General features: G+C 40.3%; 6 protein-coding genes across 19 annotated transcripts in view; 3 read left to right on the forward strand and 3 right to left on the reverse strand.

Annotated features, from left to right (window-relative positions):
• Plc21C (Phospholipase C at 21C) overlaps positions 1 to 6,157 on the reverse strand; it is a 129,214-nt gene extending 123,057 nt beyond the window's left edge. The window contains exons 1-17 of one of the 5 annotated variants that reach the window (XM_018022490.2): positions 6,052 to 6,157; positions 5,199 to 5,463; positions 4,946 to 5,092; positions 4,123 to 4,394; positions 3,964 to 4,048; positions 3,471 to 3,888; positions 3,274 to 3,394; positions 2,999 to 3,194; positions 2,598 to 2,916; positions 2,332 to 2,520; positions 2,047 to 2,256; positions 1,655 to 1,974; positions 1,277 to 1,600; positions 1,152 to 1,202; positions 871 to 1,072; positions 586 to 808; positions 18 to 525 (exon numbers count right to left, since the gene is read on the reverse strand). In XM_018022490.2, coding sequence (XP_017877979.1) covers positions 18 to 525; positions 586 to 808; positions 871 to 1,072; positions 1,152 to 1,202; positions 1,277 to 1,600; positions 1,655 to 1,974; positions 2,047 to 2,256; positions 2,332 to 2,520; positions 2,598 to 2,916; positions 2,999 to 3,194; positions 3,274 to 3,394; positions 3,471 to 3,888; positions 3,964 to 4,048; positions 4,123 to 4,394; positions 4,946 to 5,092; positions 5,199 to 5,297 — 3,684 coding nt within the window. In that variant the 5' untranslated portion in view covers positions 5,298 to 5,463; positions 6,052 to 6,157. Of the gene's footprint in view, positions 1 to 17; positions 526 to 585; positions 809 to 870; positions 1,073 to 1,151; positions 1,203 to 1,276; positions 1,601 to 1,654; positions 1,975 to 2,046; positions 2,257 to 2,331; positions 2,521 to 2,597; positions 2,917 to 2,998; positions 3,195 to 3,273; positions 3,395 to 3,470; positions 3,889 to 3,963; positions 4,049 to 4,122; positions 4,395 to 4,945; positions 5,093 to 5,198; positions 5,966 to 6,051 lie in introns of those variants that run through there. The other 4 variants (XM_026812587.1, XM_026812586.1, XR_003389025.1 and 1 more) reach the window with 4 other exon arrangements.
• Positions 6,158 to 6,513: 356 nt separating this feature from the next.
• On the reverse strand, positions 6,514 to 8,051 carry cnir (cornichon-like protein). The gene is made up of 4 exons (XM_018022402.2): positions 7,804 to 8,051; positions 7,498 to 7,566; positions 7,184 to 7,437; positions 6,514 to 7,109 (listed from the first exon to the last, which is right to left on the reverse strand). The coding sequence occupies exons 1-4, from the start codon at positions 7,882 to 7,884 to the stop codon at positions 7,040 to 7,042; spliced, it is 474 nt and encodes a 157-aa protein (XP_017877891.1). The 5' UTR covers positions 7,885 to 8,051; the 3' UTR covers positions 6,514 to 7,039.
• Positions 8,052 to 8,182: 131 nt separating this feature from the next.
• Positions 8,183 to 10,893, forward strand: Caf1-105 (chromatin assembly factor 1, p105 subunit). Of its 3 annotated transcripts, XR_003389026.1 has the most exons (8): positions 8,183 to 8,438; positions 8,506 to 8,638; positions 8,705 to 9,008; positions 9,063 to 9,326; positions 9,394 to 9,621; positions 9,683 to 9,950; positions 10,301 to 10,533; positions 10,657 to 10,893. XR_003389026.1 is itself a non-coding variant. In XM_026812590.1 (7 exons), the coding sequence occupies exons 1-7, from the start codon at positions 8,298 to 8,300 to the stop codon at positions 10,007 to 10,009; spliced, it is 1,341 nt and encodes a 446-aa protein (XP_026668391.1). In that variant the 5' UTR covers positions 8,183 to 8,297; the 3' UTR covers positions 10,010 to 10,090. The 3 variants fall into 3 exon arrangements, 2 of the variants coding, with proteins under 2 accessions (XP_026668391.1, XP_017877926.1); XM_026812590.1 differs by lacking the exons at positions 10,301 to 10,533; positions 10,657 to 10,893 and adding an exon at positions 10,007 to 10,090; XM_018022437.2 differs by lacking the exons at positions 10,301 to 10,533; positions 10,657 to 10,893 and having other exon boundaries at positions 9,683 to 10,272.
• LOC108623728 (tubulin alpha-1 chain) lies at positions 10,445 to 13,649 on the forward strand. Of its 2 annotated transcripts, none has more exons than XM_018022441.2 (9): positions 10,445 to 10,533; positions 11,749 to 11,971; positions 12,066 to 12,170; positions 12,236 to 12,432; positions 12,499 to 12,591; positions 12,652 to 12,837; positions 12,899 to 13,147; positions 13,204 to 13,367; positions 13,444 to 13,649. In XM_018022441.2, the coding sequence occupies exons 1-9, from the start codon at positions 10,531 to 10,533 to the stop codon at positions 13,568 to 13,570; spliced, it is 1,347 nt and encodes a 448-aa protein (XP_017877930.1). In that variant the 5' UTR covers positions 10,445 to 10,530; the 3' UTR covers positions 13,571 to 13,649. The 2 variants fall into 2 exon arrangements, with proteins under 2 accessions (XP_017877930.1, XP_017877929.1); XM_018022440.2 differs by lacking the exon at positions 10,445 to 10,533 and adding an exon at positions 11,247 to 11,688.
• Positions 13,650 to 13,799: 150 nt separating this feature from the next.
• On the reverse strand, positions 13,800 to 18,387 carry ALiX (programmed cell death 6-interacting protein-like protein AliX). Of its 2 annotated transcripts, XM_026812588.1 has the most exons (15): positions 18,300 to 18,387; positions 17,777 to 18,137; positions 17,393 to 17,508; positions 16,811 to 17,217; positions 16,642 to 16,743; positions 16,353 to 16,575; positions 16,162 to 16,285; positions 15,918 to 16,095; positions 15,698 to 15,859; positions 15,486 to 15,629; positions 15,212 to 15,427; positions 14,998 to 15,147; positions 14,783 to 14,924; positions 14,532 to 14,711; positions 14,341 to 14,444 (listed from the first exon to the last, which is right to left on the reverse strand). In XM_026812588.1, the coding sequence occupies exons 2-15, from the start codon at positions 17,980 to 17,982 to the stop codon at positions 14,341 to 14,343; spliced, it is 2,454 nt and encodes an 817-aa protein (XP_026668389.1). In that variant the 5' UTR covers positions 17,983 to 18,137; positions 18,300 to 18,387. The 2 variants fall into 2 exon arrangements, with proteins under 2 accessions (XP_017877925.1, XP_026668389.1); XM_018022436.2 differs by lacking the exon at positions 18,300 to 18,387 and having other exon boundaries at positions 13,800 to 14,444; positions 17,777 to 17,982.
• Positions 18,108 to 20,983, forward strand: LOC108623729 (transmembrane and ubiquitin-like domain-containing protein 1). 6 transcript variants are annotated; one of them, XM_026812592.1, is made up of 4 exons: positions 18,108 to 18,252; positions 19,039 to 19,359; positions 19,437 to 19,731; positions 19,816 to 20,983. In XM_026812592.1, the coding sequence occupies exons 2-4, from the start codon at positions 19,059 to 19,061 to the stop codon at positions 20,240 to 20,242; spliced, it is 1,023 nt and encodes a 340-aa protein (XP_026668393.1). In that variant the 5' UTR covers positions 18,108 to 18,252; positions 19,039 to 19,058; the 3' UTR covers positions 20,243 to 20,983. The 6 variants fall into 6 exon arrangements, with proteins under 6 accessions (XP_026668393.1, XP_017877931.1, XP_017877934.1 ...); XM_018022442.2 differs by lacking the exon at positions 18,108 to 18,252 and adding an exon at positions 18,415 to 18,527; XM_018022445.2 differs by lacking the exon at positions 18,108 to 18,252 and adding an exon at positions 18,606 to 18,686.
• Positions 20,984 to 21,014: the final 31 nt, after the last annotated feature.

Here is a 21,014-nt window from a genome sequence, read left to right on the forward strand (position 1 = left end):
CAATGATACATTCGTACCTTTGCCCTTTCTGCTTCTAGCCTTTGCCGGACTTCTTCGTGTTGCCGTTCGAGCTCCGCCCTCTTTTTCTCATAAATCTTCGTTAATCGCGTGCACTCGTTCACACCTTTCTCGACTGTTGATTTCGCGACCTCCCTCTTCATTCGATCTAACTCTGCCTTGTCCTTGTGCACTTTTGCCAGCTGTTTCACCTCCCCGTGCCTCGTAGCTTGAAGCTTCCTCATGACGTCAGCGGTTTCGCGCTCCAGGAGCACCCGCAGCGTTTTCAGTTGATTGGACTGTGAGGATTTCATTACTTTCTCGACGGTCACGAATAAGCTGTCGTAATATTTTTCTTGAAGTTCGCGTTCTTGTTGGACGTGAGCTTTGCACACAGCCAGTAAACGTTCGCTCTGGCTTCTAGGCAATCCTCTCGGAGTACCGCCGTTCCCTTCGCGATTCTCTATGTCCGCACATTCCGACGACTCCGCCAGGGCTAACGTGCTCAATCCCACTTCGCTTGAGAAGCTGCATAAAAAAAAATACTACAGCTTTACGTACGAAAACGACGATATAAGTGAAACTTACATATTTCTACTCGACAGCCGTTTCACTAATTTATGGCTAACGTAGAACTTTGATTTGTGTTTCTCCCCGTCGAGGGATCCTTTCTGCGACTGCATCCTTGATTTCTCCTTTTCGTGCTTCTTCCGCAAAGATTCGAGCTTCTTCTCGAGTTCAACTTTCTTTTCCCGGACAAGCTTGTTCTCCATCAATTTCTCCAACGACTCGGCTACTATTTCTTCGCTCACTACAACACGAACAATTGAACGATGCTATCCAAATACGACGCGGCAGATAATCGATACTTACTACCGCTGACATTAACTGGACTTTTATTTGTGGAAGCTTCGACAACTTGTTGAACTGGGGGGGCTGGCGTTCCGTCCTCGTTATCTTGTGTGTCTTGTGCAGTAATACCACCGGTGATAGATGGTCTACCATGGACGTTCGTAGAAGCTGGCGCGAGCATTGGTAACTCGCCCATGGATTGTAGTCTTTTCGCAGTCTCCTCCTAAAACAGAATGTTGAAACAGGCATGAAGTAAGAATGATCGCCCGACTGAATGTATGTGTTTGGCCCGCTGAACTTACAGCTGGCTTGAAAGAGCCTTCGCCAATTTTCGGCTTAGTATCTTTAATTTCCTAAAAAAGATGTTAGCAGATATACGTTAGTGAAGATTAGTGGATAACGAAATTCCTGAAGGTTCAAACCTTACATCGACTTCTTCCGCCAGATCGTCCAATTCCAGAGGATCCGTGAGAACCGACAACTGTTGTTCCCTTTTCTCTGCTTCGCTCTGATACTTGATTGGATTCGCCAGAGCTTCGGCCAGCTCACTCAGGCCGTCCGGTACGTAATCTTTTACGATAACGTGCAAAAATAAACTTGCCAGCGGTAATGGTTGGCCGCATTCCGTTCTGAGCGCAACGTGCCGGTAGCCCGGGCATAATCCGACTACTGGTAACACTCTATGTCCAATTAAACGACCTGATTCCTCGTACGCGGCAATTCTAATCGCAGCGAGTTCAGGCAAAACGACCTAACGAACACGATAAGTAAGCTCTTGTATAAATAGTTGCAGAAAGATCCTCACCTTCTTAAAGACAAAAGGTTCTTCATCGTATACAGGGTTGATTCCATTGTTCGGCACGATTTTCGTCCGGAATTTCTTCCGCACGGTGTCAGCTGGTAATCCGTACATGTCTACCTCGACATAAGTGCCTACTCTCTTGTCCGTTAAAAACTGAGCTGATATCACGTGAATGTGAACCGTTCCCGCTATGATACCGTCCACAGTTGATTCCGCGAAAGGATCCAATCGCCGATCCTTTCGCCTCATGAATTCCGGCTTGAGGAGATAACCGCAACGTTGATTGTACTCAAATGTTCCCAAATTCAACTGCATCGCCAGATCTAACGCGATTAAAATAAATGAGTCGCTAATTCGGGATCGACACTTGGGGCGAATTTAAAATATTAACGTACCGAGCGTTTGATAGTTCAACGCGACCAACTGGCAACCCGCGTTCCAAAACACTTGAGGCATGAAATTGCTCGAGTCGAAACGCGTGCCTGCCGGATAGACTCGCGACAATTGATGCTTGTTGTAATTTACAAATTCCAACGGCCTTTCCTTCAACAACGTCGTAGCTTGCTTCTCATCGAACGACGACATTTCGTACGTGCGATTCTTTTCTAGAATCATGCACGCAAAGTGAGAAGGATTCATAGCAAATAGCACGTAAAAGCGGATTCAGCCCGTAAACGTACTTTCGGCCGATTCGAAGCTGTTGAAATGAACAGGTTGCACGTAATTAACTAGGGCTGAAATTTCCGCTCCGGCTTCCGTTTCTTTCGCGCTAGACGCTTTGTCTCCTGCAGGCACTTTATCGTCCATCCTCAACTTGATGTCTTCCACGTTCGACTCGTCCTCGTCGGTGCTCGATTCCTCGTCTTCGTCTGAAACAACAAATCGCCTTCCGTTTTTCGCTACACACCTACAATCGTATTTTATATGTGATTCTTTGGATTCAAACCATCGTCGCCTTGAGCACTGTCTTTACTGCCCTGCCTATGTTGTAACATCGGGTGGTGAGGGACGTCTCCGTTTCCCATTTGTCGATCGTTACCGGTTCCGTCAACCTCGGGAACGACATCCGGCGGCGGGCCATTTTCGCCGTCCGCGACTTGACTCGCCCCATTATCGTCTGTCTCCGGAACTCCTTCCTCAGTTCCTATACCAGGCTGTTGCTTCTTTTTATGCTTTTTATGATGATGATGATGCTTCTTCTTGTTTTTGATTATGATTTTACGTTTTAATAAACACGGAGGGGGTAACTCCTGACCTGGTTCCAACTGAACGGTAAATGGTTTAAAACCACGACACTCTGAGTGAAACAACATTCTTAATTGCAAGTAAATTGAAACAAAATAGTACCTTGTGAGATTCGAGAGGCGCGTCGAGTAGCATCTCTCCAAAGAGATCTCTACAATACTGAGCTATCTTTGCTTGCTGTCTAGGATTGCAATGATTTTCGAAGCTAAGAATAACAGGATATTCCGACGTTTTGAAAGCACTTTCAGCGATTGCTTCAATTACATCCCGCGCACAGATTTCAGGTACGAATGTGTATCTGAAGAAACATTTTTAACATGATGCGTGACTGTAAATTATTTGTTCGATCAATTATTTAATTGTAAAACGGTAAGTACCCATGGACAATGACAGGCTCATCGAATTTTCCGTTCCAAAAGTCCAACTCCACGCATCGACAACCGGCAAGCAGACACTGACGATATATTTCGACCGAACTTTTTCCAGTAAGTTGATGCCCTAAAGGAATTCATTGACATACATGAAAAGAGAACTCGCGATTTATTGGCGAGAAAATTTCGATGAAATCATGTACCTGTCAAGTATGTATTGTGACTAGAATTTATAAAGTAATGCGCAAGCGGCTGTTCCATATCGTCCGATAATTCGAGTTTCGTTAATGCAATGATTGGATTATCCTCGCTCATCAGGTATCTCAAAAATCCATCGAAACTGAGTTGACCTCGATTTGCATTCGATTTATTTGGTTCGTATTGACTTATAATGTCTTTTGCTCTCGCCTCATTTGCATAAGGGTACAATATCTCGTTTAAGCGCGGATCCCTTTGAGTTTTATTCAGGAAATCGACAAACTGAGCGACGGACATTAATTTACGTTTATTATTGCCTACGATGCTCTCGAATACTTTCTCGACGTCCGATCGTTGAGTGAGGGACTTGTAAAAGTTGAAGAAATCTTCGAATTGAAATTTTTGTAACGATATCACGTCGTTCTAGAAGAAGAGAACAGAACAGTGAACGGTCTCGAAGGACCGACGGATGCATTAAATTTGAAGTATCGCACTCACTTTTCCCGATGGGAAACCAGAAATATCGAGCGCTTTCTCAACACGTTTACGATCCTCTTTATTCTGCGTAAACATTCTTATTATACTGAAATCAGAATATATGCGTTATACATATGCCTACTTAGTTTAACACACAATACATGCACAAATTTCGCTCACTTCTTTACGGGAATCTTTTCTGATTTATCAGCTGTAAGTGTAAGCTTGGTATGCGCCTTCTGAAGAAACATGGTTGTGCTGATATTGAGTAGAGTCAAATTGTACGCAAGCTGAAAAATCTGTTGTGTCCAATGTTGTGCAACTTCTGAGCGCATTGTACAAAAGTTAATAAAGTTGACGTTAACGAAATCGGATCCATAGCAAATTGTCACTGTCTTGTCCTCTAAGGAATCTTGAGAACCCATTGTCACACGATCTTTTAATTTTGGATCCTGAAAACGATTCCCTCGTTCGAGCAAACGTCAAAGTTTTATACTACATCAATGCTATCAGATTTACGCGTACGGCGTCAACTTGTGTACATTATAGTGACAACAATAGCTTGCATTATAATAAGCTACTAATACAAAGTGAAACTACAAACAATACAGCTCTGCGAACTGCTTATTGATTTATAGGAAATACGAAGAGAGGACTTGCTCTCCTTGCTATGTAACCAAGAATATTTCCATTGTATACAAAGATAGGCGTGACTGGAAAAAATGAACTACATCGAGGATATAAGGTAGGTAATATTCTATTTATAGATTTGTCAATAATTATCATGTGGATGGTATTCTGCGTCATTAGCATCAACGCAAAAGCATGATATAATTATATGGAAGGGAAGACATTTCTAAATATTTATATCCAATGCAAACGTAGACCTAGCTGTTCATTTAGCTATAGATCTAACGTCGGTTGTTCGCTTTGATCAGATAGACCATAAGCTAGTTTATGCTACTCCGCGTAAACATAGCTAAGAAAAGGGGTATGATAATACCTTTGGTACTTTAGCACATTTCCCAGTTCTAGCATCTCTTATCGTAACAATATCCAACATTTCCATCTCATTATTCTGATCCACCCAATGCAGATAAAATCCAAACTTGTCTACTCTCAGTGTCACTGGAGTCGCTATACCAGAGTCCTATGTGAAAATATAAATACGACTGATTACACGTACTCTGATACCAACGATTACTCGTGCTATCGAACTTTCTAATTGTGCTGTTCAAGCGTAATCGGTCGAGTACCTCATCCCATTTTATGAACTTTTCTCCGTCCTGTAGCTGTTGGGTCACCTCTATGGGTCTGAACTGCAGGGGACTACCGGATGTCTTGCTACCTGCCATCCTGTCTAAACGATACCGCGAGTAGTTTGCGGTGCAGAGAGAAGAACGTGTTACTTCCTAGCACAGATGCACTAGCGAAGGGGCAAGCGATGCAGACTGATTATGCCTTGGGCAACAATAAGAAGCACAAACACGTTGATAACCACAATGAGAATGATGCAGACGGCTGTAACGAAAACAACGTCGATGACAGCGGTAATGGAACGATGATGATGATGATGATGATGACGACGGTGACGGCGTCGACGACAGCGGCAATGACACCAGCAACGACCACGGTGACGGCGGCGACGGTGACGTCGACGTGTTCAGCCTCATCGAGCCGATCTTTTCGACGTTAAACGCACCTCGTGTACCACTTTACCTTGACAGGTACGGTAGCTGGATCATCCGCGATGAAAGACGCGGCCGTGCATCGACGACGACGTCGTCGTCGTCGCCGTCGTCGCGATACCGTGACGGATACCGTCTTGGGTGTAACGACAGCGGATGCACAGTGTTTACGGTGAACATCGACGTTCGTTCTCCCGGTTAAACGTTCAACGTATCGTCCGAAACGGAGATAGAGAGAGAGAAAGAGAGAGTGGGAGAAAAAAACAAATCACGGGATCGCCAGTAACCACTGTCAAGCATCGCGATGAACGCGAAATATAAGAGCAGTTCGGCACGTTTACGTCTCGCGGTGACTAAGGATCTCGCGATTGATATGTGCACCGCGAATCTTTTCGTAACTCGTGAGCACTCGCGCACTCACTTGGTCCAGGAAAGCATCCTTCCGCGCGCCGTACCGAGGACAATCCGTGCAAATCCGAGCACCGCCACCCGTCACCCGTCACCCGTTTACCCTCGTCGCTAGGAGGCGCTCAGTCTTTTTCACGAGCCACCGGATCACAAGAACGCACCACACGTGCGCCTATCATCGCGCTAAAATTGATTTTAACGCGAACCGTGATATTCAATAAATCCGCTACTTGTGGCTGTTACAACGCTATTTTTGTCCGATCGCAAATACTTTTATTTTTCCTTCATCGTACCGGAGATTATCGCGCGTCGGAACGCCACGCGGAAACGCGATTACAACATTTAGACAAACTACGATACTAATTTTGGTATTACCTAAAAATAAATGCCCTCCCCGCGGAAAAAACTAATCGGCTGCAACGAGTTCATTAAAATCGATCTAATCTTACGGTGTGGGCAACAAACTTGAACTGAATTCGATTTAACGAGCCACTGCATATTTTATTTTAATGACGTCACAATAGCTGAATTAAAAAGCAATTTTCAAAAACTTATAGTAAGATCACGATACTAAGCAAGTCTAATCCATTTTTAATTACGGTACATCTATTTTGTATATTGGCTAATGACTCCACAGATAAACCGTTTCTGTTCTTACATACTTATGTGTACAGTAAAGAACGAAGTTTAACCAACATCCTCCAAAACTGTATTTTTAAAATCAAACGAAACGATCTGAATTCTGGTGATATTGGCTCGCTTCTAGTCTTTACTGCAATTACAATTAAATCACTATGATGTTATGGAAGTCTTATATTTAAGAAATATCAGTTCTTAAATGTGTGATACACAAGTTAGAGACAATCGCAACGGAGAAGTGTAGTTTTCACGTATCTTAACAAAATTCCATTTGGCATTTGCATAACATAACAAAATAATTGATCAAACGCGATCAACGTAAAAGATAGTGATGTACAAAAGTTTAAATATCATCTTTACTACTAAAGCGTTTGAATTATTCCATCCTCATCTCTATTGATCGGATCACCTTTCAGTAACGCCATAATCATACTGAAACATTCAAGTTTAGAACATTAAATCTATGGACTTGATAACGACGAAACAATTGCCAAAAATACACGTACCAATAAATGTATATAAAAAAGAAAATTAAGTAGTATCCAATGCAGATCATACAATCTCTTGTATGCCTTTTCAATTGTCCACGATTGTGGATCTCTGTAGGGTCATAAACTCCCATGTTACCACTAGGTACCCCGAAGTATTCATAGAGCAACCACAGGGTCATAGGCAAATTTACTAAATACAGTATTAATTGCCCATGTAGCAATAGTAGTACCTCTAGGAACGAATGTACTATAATTTTCGGCACTACCCACTGTAAAACATTCTCGTTTATTATCTCATCAATGCTTCGTTATGAAAACGATATAATTACCGTGTTCAGTTTCGAACAACACTGTTGAGCATTTAAATAGTCGCATTCCAGGTCTGACAGAGCTATTATCTATTAAAATCTGAGATAAGGAACGTAATTATGCGAGTTTCGTTTTGAAAACTTTTTAAACGAAGCGCCAGCACAGGTGCTGGAACACCGTAAAGAGAACACGTAGCACGAAAATTCCTAGCCTTGTTATTCTACCAAAAAAGCCTAAGATTCACTTGATCGAATCGAATAAGGAGATACCGTGGACAACGGCGAATGAATGTGACGTATTCTCGTTATGAAACATAAAAAGGATACGAAATACACCAGTATAAAAAGCAATGAACCGGTATCGATTAAAGCTAATACGAACAACAATGGCTCGGATATTAGACCCATTCTTGACGATCTATTACTATAAATAAATATTAGACAGCATCAGGGCCGAATCTAATACTTTATGTGCGCCTTCCTTAGAGACAAGATCACTTAGTTATACTTTTCACGCAGAAATTTCAATAAACCCAACAAGAAACTGAATATGACCGATTATGAAAATCAACAAAATGGACAGCTCACGGTGATACCAACAATACGGATCGGTTTTCTAAAATAAATTTTACACTAGACCAATGTCCCTAGTCGTCCATGAAAGCGAAGCAAAATTCTCAGGTCGATTGGTCGATATACAGTTTTAGCGGGAACGATCGTGTGCGATCGTATCGTGACAGCTTGTGGAGCGGATTAAATGCTGTCATATTTATTATATAAATTATTATTACACATTCCCTTACGTTGATTCTATTTAAATTATGTGGTGCACCACGCCAGAAATCTCATGGCACAATCGTGACCCAGTATTAAGTATTGACATACAGTCCGGAATTTACAAGACGTCGAAAGGTGAAATTTTCTGGCGGCTAGCAACCGGTGGTGCCGACTCACATGTGTTGGTAATTATTCCTCGAGCATTTGTTTAAATGTACGATTGAATGTCCGAATGCTCGCATTTGATTCTAGATATGGCATTTAACGACGAACGAAGGCGATGGTGCGACTGTAAAATGTGTAACGGATTTGGATCGACACCAGAAAGCGGTGAACGTGGTACGATTTTCGCCCTCGAAGGACGTGTTGGCTTCAGGGGACGATGGTTAGTTAAAAGCTCGTTAAAGTTAATTAATGCGCAAAGATCTATTAAGATCGCGATGTCTTTCAGAATCGACCATTATTTTGTGGAAGCAAAAGGAAGAATGCGAATTCTTTATTGGTTGTGAGGAGACCAAAGACAAAGAACAATGGACCTCTTGGAAAGTGTTAAGGGGACATCTCGAAGACGTTTATGATATTAGCTGGTCCCAGAACTCTGATATGCTAGTTTCTGGCTCTGTGGACAACACAGCTATTTTATGGGACATTCATAAGGGACGTTCAGTAACTATATTATCTGATCACAAGGGTTTTGTACAAGGAGTTTCATGGGATCCTTGTAATCAATACATATGTACAATAAGTACAGACAGGTAATTGAACAGACTGTTGAGATTTACAATGTATTAATGATATCCGTGCCGTAGAACGTGTCGTTTAATTGATGTGAACACCAAGAAGACGGTACAACGGGTTTACAAGGCTAAAATCCCGACACCCGCAGATCATCACATAAAAAATAAAAGAGTGCGCTTGTTCTACGACGACACTTTCAAGTCGTTCTTTAGGAGATTAACATTTTCTGTAGATGGATCATTAATTATCGTGCCTTCTGGTATAATCGAGCCTTTAGAAACCACGGAAAAGATATCTAATGCAACCTTAGTATTCTCAAGACATAGTTTGAAGGAGTATGTCTCTTTGTATTCATAAATGACGATCTCGTTGCAGGGACGATACTTGTAATTCTGTTTTCAGACCTCTTATGCTCCTGCCTTCTCTGGATGAACCGACTATCGCAGTTCGATGCTGTCCAATCTATTTTAAATTGCAGGAAAATGGCCCAACACCTGTAATATCACTGCCTTATAGAATGGTGTTTGCTATCGCAACGCAGCACTCGGTAATGGTTTACGATACTCAACAAATTTCACCGATTGCTGTTATATCGAATATTCATTACACCAGATTAACCGACGTTGCGTGGTAAGCAATGATTGTTTCTCTGTACTTTTCCTCAATGATCTTTTGATCTCTCGCTCTACAGGTCGAGTAACGGTAGAATTTTAGTTGCATCCTCGACGGATGGTTATTGCTCTGTGATACAGTTTCAAGAAGGTGAATTAGGCGAGGAGTATTATAAAATGCCAGACGGTACACCAACAAAGTCTGGTATTGTAGTTAATAATAAATCGCCTCCGACGTCGAATTCGGACGCTAAGAATGTACATGAAAAACTGGTATCATCTCCTACGGACTGTAACGCTATGGATATCGATGTGGTAGAAAAAGTTCTCTCCACGAGTTCACAAAAGGTATCAACTCAAAATGAACGATCAAGTAGTAAGGAAAATAAATTGTTAAACTCTAGTGAGAATGAAAGAGAATCTAATAAAATGGAAAGTGAGGAGACTGAAGATATTAAACTAATTTATGAGGAAAGTACTACCGATGTTGTTAAAGAAAATGCAAAGAGTACGTCTCCAAAGGCAGTAGCGTCTCCGATAATTCCTAACAGAACTCCAAGGAGAGTACAATTAATTACAATTTCTGGGCCCAAGAAGCCTTAAAGACTTTATTGTATATTTTATTATTGTGTATTTTGCATACTCTCAATAAATAATTAAATTGTATATATACCTTCTCGTATGTTAATTATTTACAGAATTTACGATTTAATCGAGAACATCATAAAACTTCGATTTACGCAGATTTTTCGATTGCCGCTAGTGCTATAACGATAGCTTTGACACCTGTGAGACTTGGAACAGATATTATATACCCAGGAGTAATGATATAGCGTGTCACAGTGATCTGACTGTTTGTTCGGTCAGACAGTAGTAGTTGAATCGTGGTACGCCCTGACACGTTTTTTTACCATTAACATAATCCACGATGGTGAGTATTTTATTAATAATAATACATTTTATTACTTACATGCTCGGAGTAATATAAATTATAAATTACGATTAATAATTATATTTACGTATTTCCGTTTATAATTGAAATTATTTTGTTTAGTATATGACTCGTGCCTTGAATGATAGTTGATAAATTGCAATATAAACTTGTGCAATTCAAAAGATTGTGTATAGCCAGTTTAAACGTGTAATTATGATACCTCTTTCAAACCGAATCGACCGATTAGGAAACCGTCGAAGCTACGAAGAAAGAGCGATACTTGGACAACTGAGTATGAATATTTTACGGTATCCAAAGGCTGATTTTAAGTTTCTCTTGTTCTCAGCCAAGAATCCAACAAGCGAAATTTAAATTTAAAGGATTTTAAATGCAATCATTCAAGTTTCTCGCGTAATTTCCTTTTATACGATCAGTTCGACTGTAGCTAATTATAATTAGCTAGATAATATTATAATAATATGACGCGATCAACTCCTGGATAAATCAGAAATACGCATCGTGCACGATATTCGATCAAGCTACTATGGTTACACAGTATGTCAACCCGGGAAAATCGATTTTGATGCATCTGAAGCTAAAGAATGCAAAGCACTAAACGGAAAGAGTCTATGACTTTTGTACGTCCTTCGTGCACGACTTTAAAACTGTCTGCACAATTTATGCCCGATGCTAGGCGTGTCTCATTCTTGACCCTCGGCTGAATTATTAAACGCGAGAGGTCAAGGTGAACATACTTGGCGATTTGCTGACAGGCATAAGATCGCTTTGCGTTGATGGATTTTCGACATGTCAGTTAGCAATCGTACCATGTCGAGTGCTTTAGCTGAGCTAGTTTAAGCATTCGTTCCAATTCATTCTTTTGGCGACGATTCGATCGGACAGTAAGGCTTACAGTTTCATTCTCTGCAATTTCTTCCTCCTAACAATGTTATGAGTGTTCTACTTTCTTTTAAACTCTGCACAAATCGCGCAGTTTGAAATTGATGGATGCGGAGAAAACGAATATGTAACATGGAAGAATATGTACACGATTAACAATTACGCGATAAATCTAAATCGGTTTTCCTTCGCGATCCGCGGTTCGCAACGATTTAAAGTAATCCTGCGGATTTAAAAACGATGGCGAAGAAGGTACAATTCTACAAAAGTTCGTTTGAGAAAGACATTTGAAAATGGTTTATCACGTTAAAGCGGGAATGCATATCAATTCACATTGGACAAGCAGGCGTCCAAATGGGCAACGCTTGTTGGGAGCTTTATTGCTTGGAGCATGGGATTCAACCGAACGGGCAAATGCCTAGCGACACTACCAAGGGCTACGGGGAGGATTCCTTCAATACCTTCTTCTCTGAAACGGACTCGGGAAAGCATGTACCGAGGGCCGTGTTCGTGGATCTCGAGCCAACGGTAGTAGGTAAATTTTTACTCGAGAGTTTCATTCGTACTTTGCGTTAAACAAGTGAAATCTCTGACTGACACGGATCTTAAGAATTGACGCGACATTTCAGACGAAGTTCGCACGGGTGTGTATAGGCAGCTGTTCCATCCGGAACAGTTAATCACGGGGAAAGAGGACGCAGCGAATAATTACGCGCGAGGCCACTATACAATAGGTAAACGCGTGTCTCTTCGGGTACGTCTGCCTTCACAAGACGTATCATTTCATTTTCAATTATAGGAAAAGAAGTCGTGGATGTGACGCTGGATCGAATTCGTAGACTTACAGAACAATGCAGGGGTTTACAGGGTTTCCTAATTTTTCATTCGTTCGGCGGTGGGACAGGATCAGGATTCTCGAGTCTCCTCATGGAGAGATTGTCCGTCGATTACCCTAAGAAAAGTAAATTGACGTTCAGCATTTATCCAGCACCTCAGGTAAAAGTATTTGCTACGAGCGGATTGCTGACGAGCGCGCGCGGTACATGATTTATTATTTAACAGGTATCGACCGCCGTCGTAGAGCCGTATAACGCGATTCTTTATACGCATCCAACGTTGGAACACTGCGACGTGGCCTTCATAGTTGATAATCAAGTATGTATTACGCGATGTACGCGACTCTGACACTGGCGTTAATGATCGTTCTTTTTACAGGCTATTTACGAATTGTGTAGGAAAAATTTAAGCATCGACAGACCAACTTACACGAACTTGAACCGTTTGATCGGTCAGATCGTCTCGTCCATCACCGCGAGTTTACGATTCGACGGAGCCCTGAACGTCGATCTTGCCGAATTTCAAACGAACTTGGTACCCTACCCGCGCATTCATTTCCCCCTTGTAAGTTAATAAAAAACGTTTAACGATCGCGACGGACAAATGAGAAATGAACGTCTTGCAGGCAACTTACGCTCCCGTGATATCAGCTGCGAAAGCTGGTCATGAGAGGATTACGGTGTCTGAAATAACGAACTCGTGTTTCGAGCCGCAATGTCAAATGGTTAATTGCGATCCGCGCAGAGGCAAATACATGGCAGTGTGTATGCTTTATAGAGGAGACGTGGTTCCGAAGGATGTGAATGCCGCGATCGCTACGATCAAAGGACAGAAGCACATTCAATTTGTAGAGTGGTGTCCGACGGGTTTCAAGGTACGCGGAATATCAATCGCGGTGACATGGCAAAATTTGATTGTTCGTTCGTGTAGGTAGGAATAAATTACCAACCACCTACCGTCGTGCCAGGTGGTGATCTGGCGAAAGTGGAAAGAGCGGTGTGCTGCCTTTGCAATACCACGGCAATAGTTGACGCCTGGGCTAGAATAGACCACAAATTCGACCTTATGTACGCCAAGAGGGCATTTGTTCATTGGTAAATCAAGTTATCTCGTTAATGATGCTTCGCTTCATACATTACAGAAGGGAAATTGTTATTTTCGTAATCGTAGGTTTGTCGGCGAGGGTATGGAAGAAGGTGAATTCGCGGAGGCAAGAGAGGATCTAGCAGCTTTGGAATTAGATTATCGCGAGGTTCAAGAGGATGCTGCTAATACCGAAGAAGAAGAAGAATATTAATTATTCATGCGACTCTTTCTCAATGTCTAACTTTCTTTCTAGCTATCTACTCAAACAATAAACAGAATGAATCTATAAATTGTTTTTACTCCCTATTCCTACCTCCTCTATAAGGAAGTCATGGAACAAAATTATTTTGTGTTGAGAGGATGTTCTTTCAAGCTGTAGTATACTTTATTACTTTGTATAAAAATTGATGGTGATCTTACAGAAAATATAAGAAAACAGATTGAACGTCATGTTTATAATTGAAAGCATAATTAAATTCCAGAAGATGTTTGCTTTGAATTTAACGTAATTCGTAGATCAATTTGTAGCGAAAGAAAAGCGTATAATATTGTGCAACAAAGTACTGACGATATAAATAAGATTGCATGTTTGCAAATGTGAAAAAAAGTAAAAATGTCCTCACAGCAACAAAATAATTGCGATTCGTAGGCATTATAGTCACTTGTTATATATTATGTTAAAAAATATATTTATAAATTGCACGAGCATCGTTGGTTTCAAATATTTTCGCCTGAAGCATCACTTAAAGCTTAGAATACATCACTGATCGACGCGTTCTATATAAAAATTCAACTACGTGAAGTATAACAATCAAGGAATATATCATTTCATCAAAATTCATATTCAACATGTTCCTCTTTTACTGTTCGGTGTTCGACAGATCGTATTACTTATGCTATTAAATAGGTATAAGCTTACCCTTATTCTTACAAGTTTCACATGGCTACGTTAAGCGATACGTGCAAAGTATCCTCCTCCTTTCAATACTGGTGTCCCTGATGAGGATGCTGACTTCCGTAACGTGGCAAAGTAGCAAATCCACCGAAAGAGTTTGGCGGCATTACCTGGTACGGATTGTAATTTCCTAAAAACATAACGCGTCCTTACATCACAGGTTCAATATACGTTCCACATTGTAAACGATGATTTTCTATCTTTTTCGTAAACTGACCTTGTGCGGGATAAGGCATCGTCGCGTACGGATTATAAGTAGCAGGCATAGGAGGTGGAATATATGCAGGGTACGGTGTCGTGGGACCAGCTCCGTATGGTACAGGCATCCCTTGAAAAGTTGTCGGATACGGCAATTGCGACGATCCACTCTTTTCCGTCTCGGATTGCCCGGATGCTCCTAAACGCAATCAAATTTAAAAAATGCATGTAAAGAACATGTGCACGGTCATTTGCAAGTTGAATTTGTACCTCCGTGATGCGCTGGAATGTTGGGAGTGGTAACTGGACCGGGTTGACTCAGATTCGACGTCAAGTCTTTCAGTAGTTCCTCCTTCTCGGTTTTCCGGGCGAAACAGAAATCCGATATCTTGTTTTGGAAGACTACCAACAACTACAGATAAAGGACGAATTATGAATTTTTTGTACTCACGGCATTAGTATATTTTATTACGCGATCAATTTACCTGCGTCAAGTCATTATAGAACTTAGCACCTTCGTTCAAGTTGCCTTTCAACTCTTTAAATGCGTCGTAAGCAGCTGCCAATTTACATAACATTGCCTCTCTCGCGCTACCGGTACCAGACTGCTCGGCTGTAAATTCTGCGTGGCACCTCTGTAATCGTTTCACGATTAAAATCGTAGAAACGATCTAATTACGACGAAATTACTATACCTACTTGAATCTCAGCGATCAGTTGTTCCTGACGCGCAATACTGTCCCTCACTTGTTTTTGTAAAGGTCCGTACGTCTTCCCTAAAGTTTCGACGGATAAATTTGGTTCGTCGATCGCACCGTCCTTTGCGAGCGCCGACAAGAATGTAGACTTTATGTCGGTAACAGCAGACTTTAATTCACTCTCTATTACGTCGCGCTCTGTTTTCAATGCTTCGACCTTGAATCAATGTAACGATAAAGTAAAAAGCCAATGTACGAGAAGCAGAAAGACTTACATTTTCCATTAGACTTCTAAGTTGGGCGACCGTATTGCTCTCTTGAACCGCTGAGCCTGTTGGTACTACATTGATCAATGCGCTTTCATCTAAACTTAAAATTTCCATTCCCTCCTTGTTCGTTTCATACTTCTCACGTACGATCTGTACCGACAAACACTTATTTAGAAACACATTATTTCCAATTATTATTTTCCATATATACGCTTTACCTTATCAGCCGAGACAGCGTTATTAATTATTTCACGGTACTTGCGTAAAGTAGTATGGAACTGCTGTGTTAAATTACTACTAGCTGTTCTGTTCCAGCGCTCTTTGAACTGTTCTCGCAGCTGATCGTCAGACTGACGTTCTTCTTGAAGCATTCGATCACACTAGAAGAATAATCACGAATTATATCTAGCAACAGTTGTGATTTATATATTTATTTACCTCGTCCAAAAGTTCTTTATTTCTTTGCAATAGATCAGGTAATTCCTTCGTGGCGTTATCCAAAGCTTTAATTCCTCCCGCGTCTCTTATGTACTGGGCTTTTTCTAACACAGATTGAGGCAGTTGGGTGCCACTTGTGTCCTCGATAGCTGCCGGCAAATTTAAACTTGCCAACACACTGAAAATATAATTTCCAAGTGATGATAATCGAATATGCTCATAGACGTAAGTATAATCATCGTACCCGTTTAAGACTTGCGTCATCTCGCGCAGTTTGGAAATTTCCGAATTAACTAATTCATTGCGGCGAACATCGTACGATGACATCGCTTGATGTACACTAACGGGTAATAAATCAGCAAACAAGTCTAGACATAAGAATATATACGTGAAATACGAATAGTGTTACTAAAATTTTTATCGTATCCGACAGACCTTTGAAATTTGCGCTAAAGACTTCAGGCATTGTTATCAATTTCGCGACACTAGCCTTTCCAACCGGTTCCAATGATTTAATATCCGGTATTCTCTCATGATAAATGAAATCGTTGTCTTTCTTCACTTCCGTGAGATTTCTCTGAGCTCTATTAGCATAATCTTGGAATAAATTAGGTTTGTTCGAACGCTGTTGCGCAGCTTTGAACAACTCCACGGAATGCTAAACATGCATGTCTCAATTATAGTTTTATGTCTACATACTTGGTCGACAGAGCATAAGATTTACCTCTAGTCGTGCAATTTCTTCACCAATTTGCTTGTTATTCTTGCACACCAACGACTGATAAAACTCGGTCATTGCCCGATACCCAGCTTGCTTGCCCGCAATCTATGTTAATAACAACTAATCAATATGTATTTCGCATGAATTATCGAGTCAAGATTTATGTACACACCAGAGGAATCCATTCCTTGTCCCAGAATGCCCTGAAAATTTCCTTTTGGAATAATTTTAACGCATCTGCATACAATTCTTCAGCCTGTGCAGCTAATCTGGCAACAATTCCATCCTTCATAGCATCGTGAATTGCTTTGTGCACGAATATCTCTTGAGCCTGAGCAAGCATCAAGGCAGACAAAGCACCTAACGTTTCCGGACTGATGTCCGGTGTTGGTTCTTGTTGAATAGCCATCATAACGTTCGATTTAAGATAATTAAAAATCCCAGCTGATTGTTGAAAAAGCTTCGCAGCTAGTTTCAACCCTTCGTCACTTTCTAAGGATTGCGTCGCTGCAACTGAACTTTGTAGAGCAGCAATATTGAATAACACGCACACCTTTTCATATGCTAGTGTGCTAATTGCTGGAAATTAAATATTACAATTCATTTTGGGTATAATGAAAAACAAAGTTACAAGTACTGATTCTATCAGTAATTTGGTCTTATCTTATCTCTGTGGCTATTAGTCTCGTTAATCAGCACAAATAAAAAGCAAGTGCTCTTTATATTCTTATAATTAAAATAAAAAAAAACTTACTCAGGCTAAGTTTCCCACCAAATATAGTACGATCAAATGCATCTTTCCATTTAAATGGAATCTGCAGTTCGTGGGCAGGTATTTTGCCCTCCAATGCGCACAGTTGATCATAGTAGCTGGAAGGGTTTAAAGGCAGTTTACTATCTAGAATTGGGTTTCTGCCTACTGTCAAATCAGTTTATTACAATTACATGACATTAGCACGTCTAGAACAAAGCTCATAAAATGCTGACAATTGTGATCGGGAACTGCGTTTATTTTTAAAACAATCATTATACAACGTAAGACAGTAACAAAACCGCACGCAATAAAATGTTTATGCAATATTTCTGGATAATGTCATCATTAAAAATGAAGTTACAATCATTTAAAGATGACTCATACCTGTATATAACCTCCAGTGAACTTTCATACTTTTCGAAAGCTCGCCACAAAGCGTTGTTCCTTAGTTTACTGAATTCCGTTATTGCCTCCGTATAATCTTTCTGATTGCTCGCATTGCTGTACGTCGATTTAATTACGTTCGTCAACGGTTTAACGATATCAACATCAGACGGTTTTTTCAACGGGACCGCAATTAATTCAGCCATTTTAACGGTGTAACTGATACCAGACTAAACACACCGCTCACTTTATAACATCTGTTACACGCATATATGCAATACTACTGTCACTGTGACACGTGACACAGTTTTGGTACACGTTCACCGTTCACCATTTATTATTATAAAATAAAGCCTATTGCCTGCAAAGTTTATACATTGTAACGCATTTATGAATTTATTATAAGCACACGTCGGAGTCTACCGTGTTTGTAAAATGGAGCATGTCAAACATGTTCTAACAATCAGTAACTATAAGTAACGATTCGTTACATTTGTTATTGCATACTTAATAAAATAATTACCACACCAATAATCGTGACTAACATTAAATCTCTCTTCAAATCGCATTAATTAAGAATTTTCGAGCTCGTTTATGCATTTTCATTTAATTACGAACTGGTTCACGTATGTCGCTGGCTGTCATCGTAAACTATCTGCGTCATCTCCAGATATTTGTAGATGAGATTTTTGTAAATGTTTTTGGTGAAGCTTTAATTTTGTTTCGTTTCCTGTGATCTGTATAAATTAAGGTAAGAATAGAGTATTCTACGAAAGACGACAACTCGCACGGCAACGTGAATTTTATTTTATAATACCAAGGGGAACGTTCAAAATCGTTATCCTCGTTCAGGTTTTTCTGCAGACGTTTAAATAACACTGGCGTACTGCATATTGAAAAGCGTTAGAAAGTAATGCAAATATATTCTAGTTATGCAAGCTATCGTCCGCGTTATTCTCGGATATCGTTCCGCCACAATTATTTGTGTCAAAAAAGTATTATCGATTTCACCTTGAGGACATTGAAACCAGATCGGGGTTACTCTTTTCTCACATCTCGATTCACTGTCAATTCGTATTCGTAAAAAACGTTAAAGAACGACTCCATCCTTTTAATATAAAATTTGTAATATATGCACGTGTACGAACTCGCATATGTTGACACGTTCAAATAAATTTTCGCTCTGAACCACACAACACAATTATTACACGCATCATATTACAGTTTATTTTCTTACTGTATGTTCATCGTTTTGTGCACAGGTTACAACTAAATCATAGAAATGACTCTTATCGAGGGCGTTGGAGACGAAGTGACAGACTTTTTTATTATTGTGATCGTCCTCGTAGTAGGATGGCTTGCCTGGTATTCTACAAGTATTACAGAGGATCACCCATTGATACGCACAGTACTCGTGGTGCATAGAACACGCACACGCCTTGCTGAGACGTACAGAGCCATTCACCAAAATGCTAGTTCGTTTTCAAGACCTCCCAATTTGGAGGTGACCGAAGACGAAGAAACAATTGCGGATGATAATAGTGGTGGCAATTCGCAGAATTCCTCCGATTCATCTGCTGCAGGTGATATGCCCTGTTTAAAAGTACTCGGATAAAACTGTAATAGAAACGCTAGAACCGTTCGTTGTTTCTCATAATAGATGCAAACGGAGGAATTACTCCTGAAACAAATGGAACACCCGAGGCAGCAGCTACAGAGCAAGTACTTATCGAAGCCATGGATTCATTTAATAATGATAACGCGACGTTACTGCAAAAACAAACTAAGATAAATCCTTCCAAGGAAACGACTATATCGTCGTCGACGTGTAACGAACCTCCAGAACAGAAAGTTGAAAACGATGCTAACAAAATTAGCATAAAACTCAAGTTTATAAACGACGATCAAAAGTTGGTTACTGGTAGTCTTAAAGAGTTTTTAGGAGATTTTAAAAGGTTACTATCTCGACTGATGTATAGAACATATAGATGAACAATAATCGGAATAATATAGTATATTGAATATTCATATTATTCTAGGAGGCACTTTCAAACTGAGCTCAATGCACAAAAGTTAGTGCGTTTAGTCTTTAATGGCCGAGTGTTGCAGCCCGATAATCAAACGTTGGAGAAATGTGGCATGTTCAACAATTGTGTCGTTCATTGTTTGGTACACCAGCCACGACAGAACCCTGCACCGTCTTCGGCTTCGACGTTGGACAATTCGTCACCGATTTATTTTAATCCTCAAGCATTCTCCGACATCCCCGTCGGCACGGAACTCAGCTCGGTACACAACGACTGGGACTTGAGCAGGCCTTTAGTAATCATTGTTACTCTCATATTGAGCTTAGCTTGGTACTTCCGATACCACTGCGCTCAATTCTTTACCACGAGCGCTACGGTTGCATTATATGCGATCACTGTCATTTTCGGATTGTCGATAACATTAATGGTGTATCAGTAACGAGGAAATCTGTGACAAATAAGGCAGTTGAAAACGTTCAGATCGTGATTTTGTGAACGTGTTTTTAACACAACATCATTTCATCGTATTGGTTCCTGACATTAATCAGAACGAGACATACAAGTTGTTATTTTTACCAGTTCGTAAACAGGGCTCACGAAAATATGAGGTGCAATAAATTCGAACGCGATTACTATTTTAATAGCATTTGTTCGCTCAGACGTATTTGTGAAATCCTGGATAAACGTTATTCGTGTATTTAATTGGGCATAATAAATATCGCAAGGAACTAATTGCAGCAATGTTCTCAACGAAAAAAATTTCATCACATTTCTACGTTCTCAATTTACGTGCAAAGTACAGTCATGCATTCGTAACGATGTACGATCTATAATTAAACATACGTACTAGAAGAAACCAATTATACTTTTATAATCTTCCGGAGCTTATGATGTTAATTTCAGTTTCAAGCACCGTCACATAAATTGTTAAAAAAAAAGTTGATAAAAATCGTCAACAGTGTATGTACATAATTTTCACGGTTTATTAAATAATCGTAATTATAACTTTTTAGGAAAAGATGTCATCTCCGTAAAAGTTTTGTTATATTTTCTAACAAATGATGTTGACAGTGTTTTATTATTACTTCTGTAATACAGTGTACTATAGTAGTTAATAGAAAGATCATACACCGTCACAATTTTTATTAAATATGAAATAAACAGTTTCGTATTTATTTCACGTTCTCTTGCGTCAGTGGAACTTGTGGTTT

Source organism: Ceratina calcarata, unplaced genomic scaffold (assembly GCF_001652005.2).
Source record: "Ceratina calcarata isolate Rehan_Ccalc_2016 unplaced genomic scaffold, ASM165200v1 scaffold289.2, whole genome shotgun sequence".
Classification (NCBI taxonomy): Eukaryota; Metazoa; Arthropoda; class Insecta; order Hymenoptera; family Apidae; genus Ceratina; species Ceratina calcarata.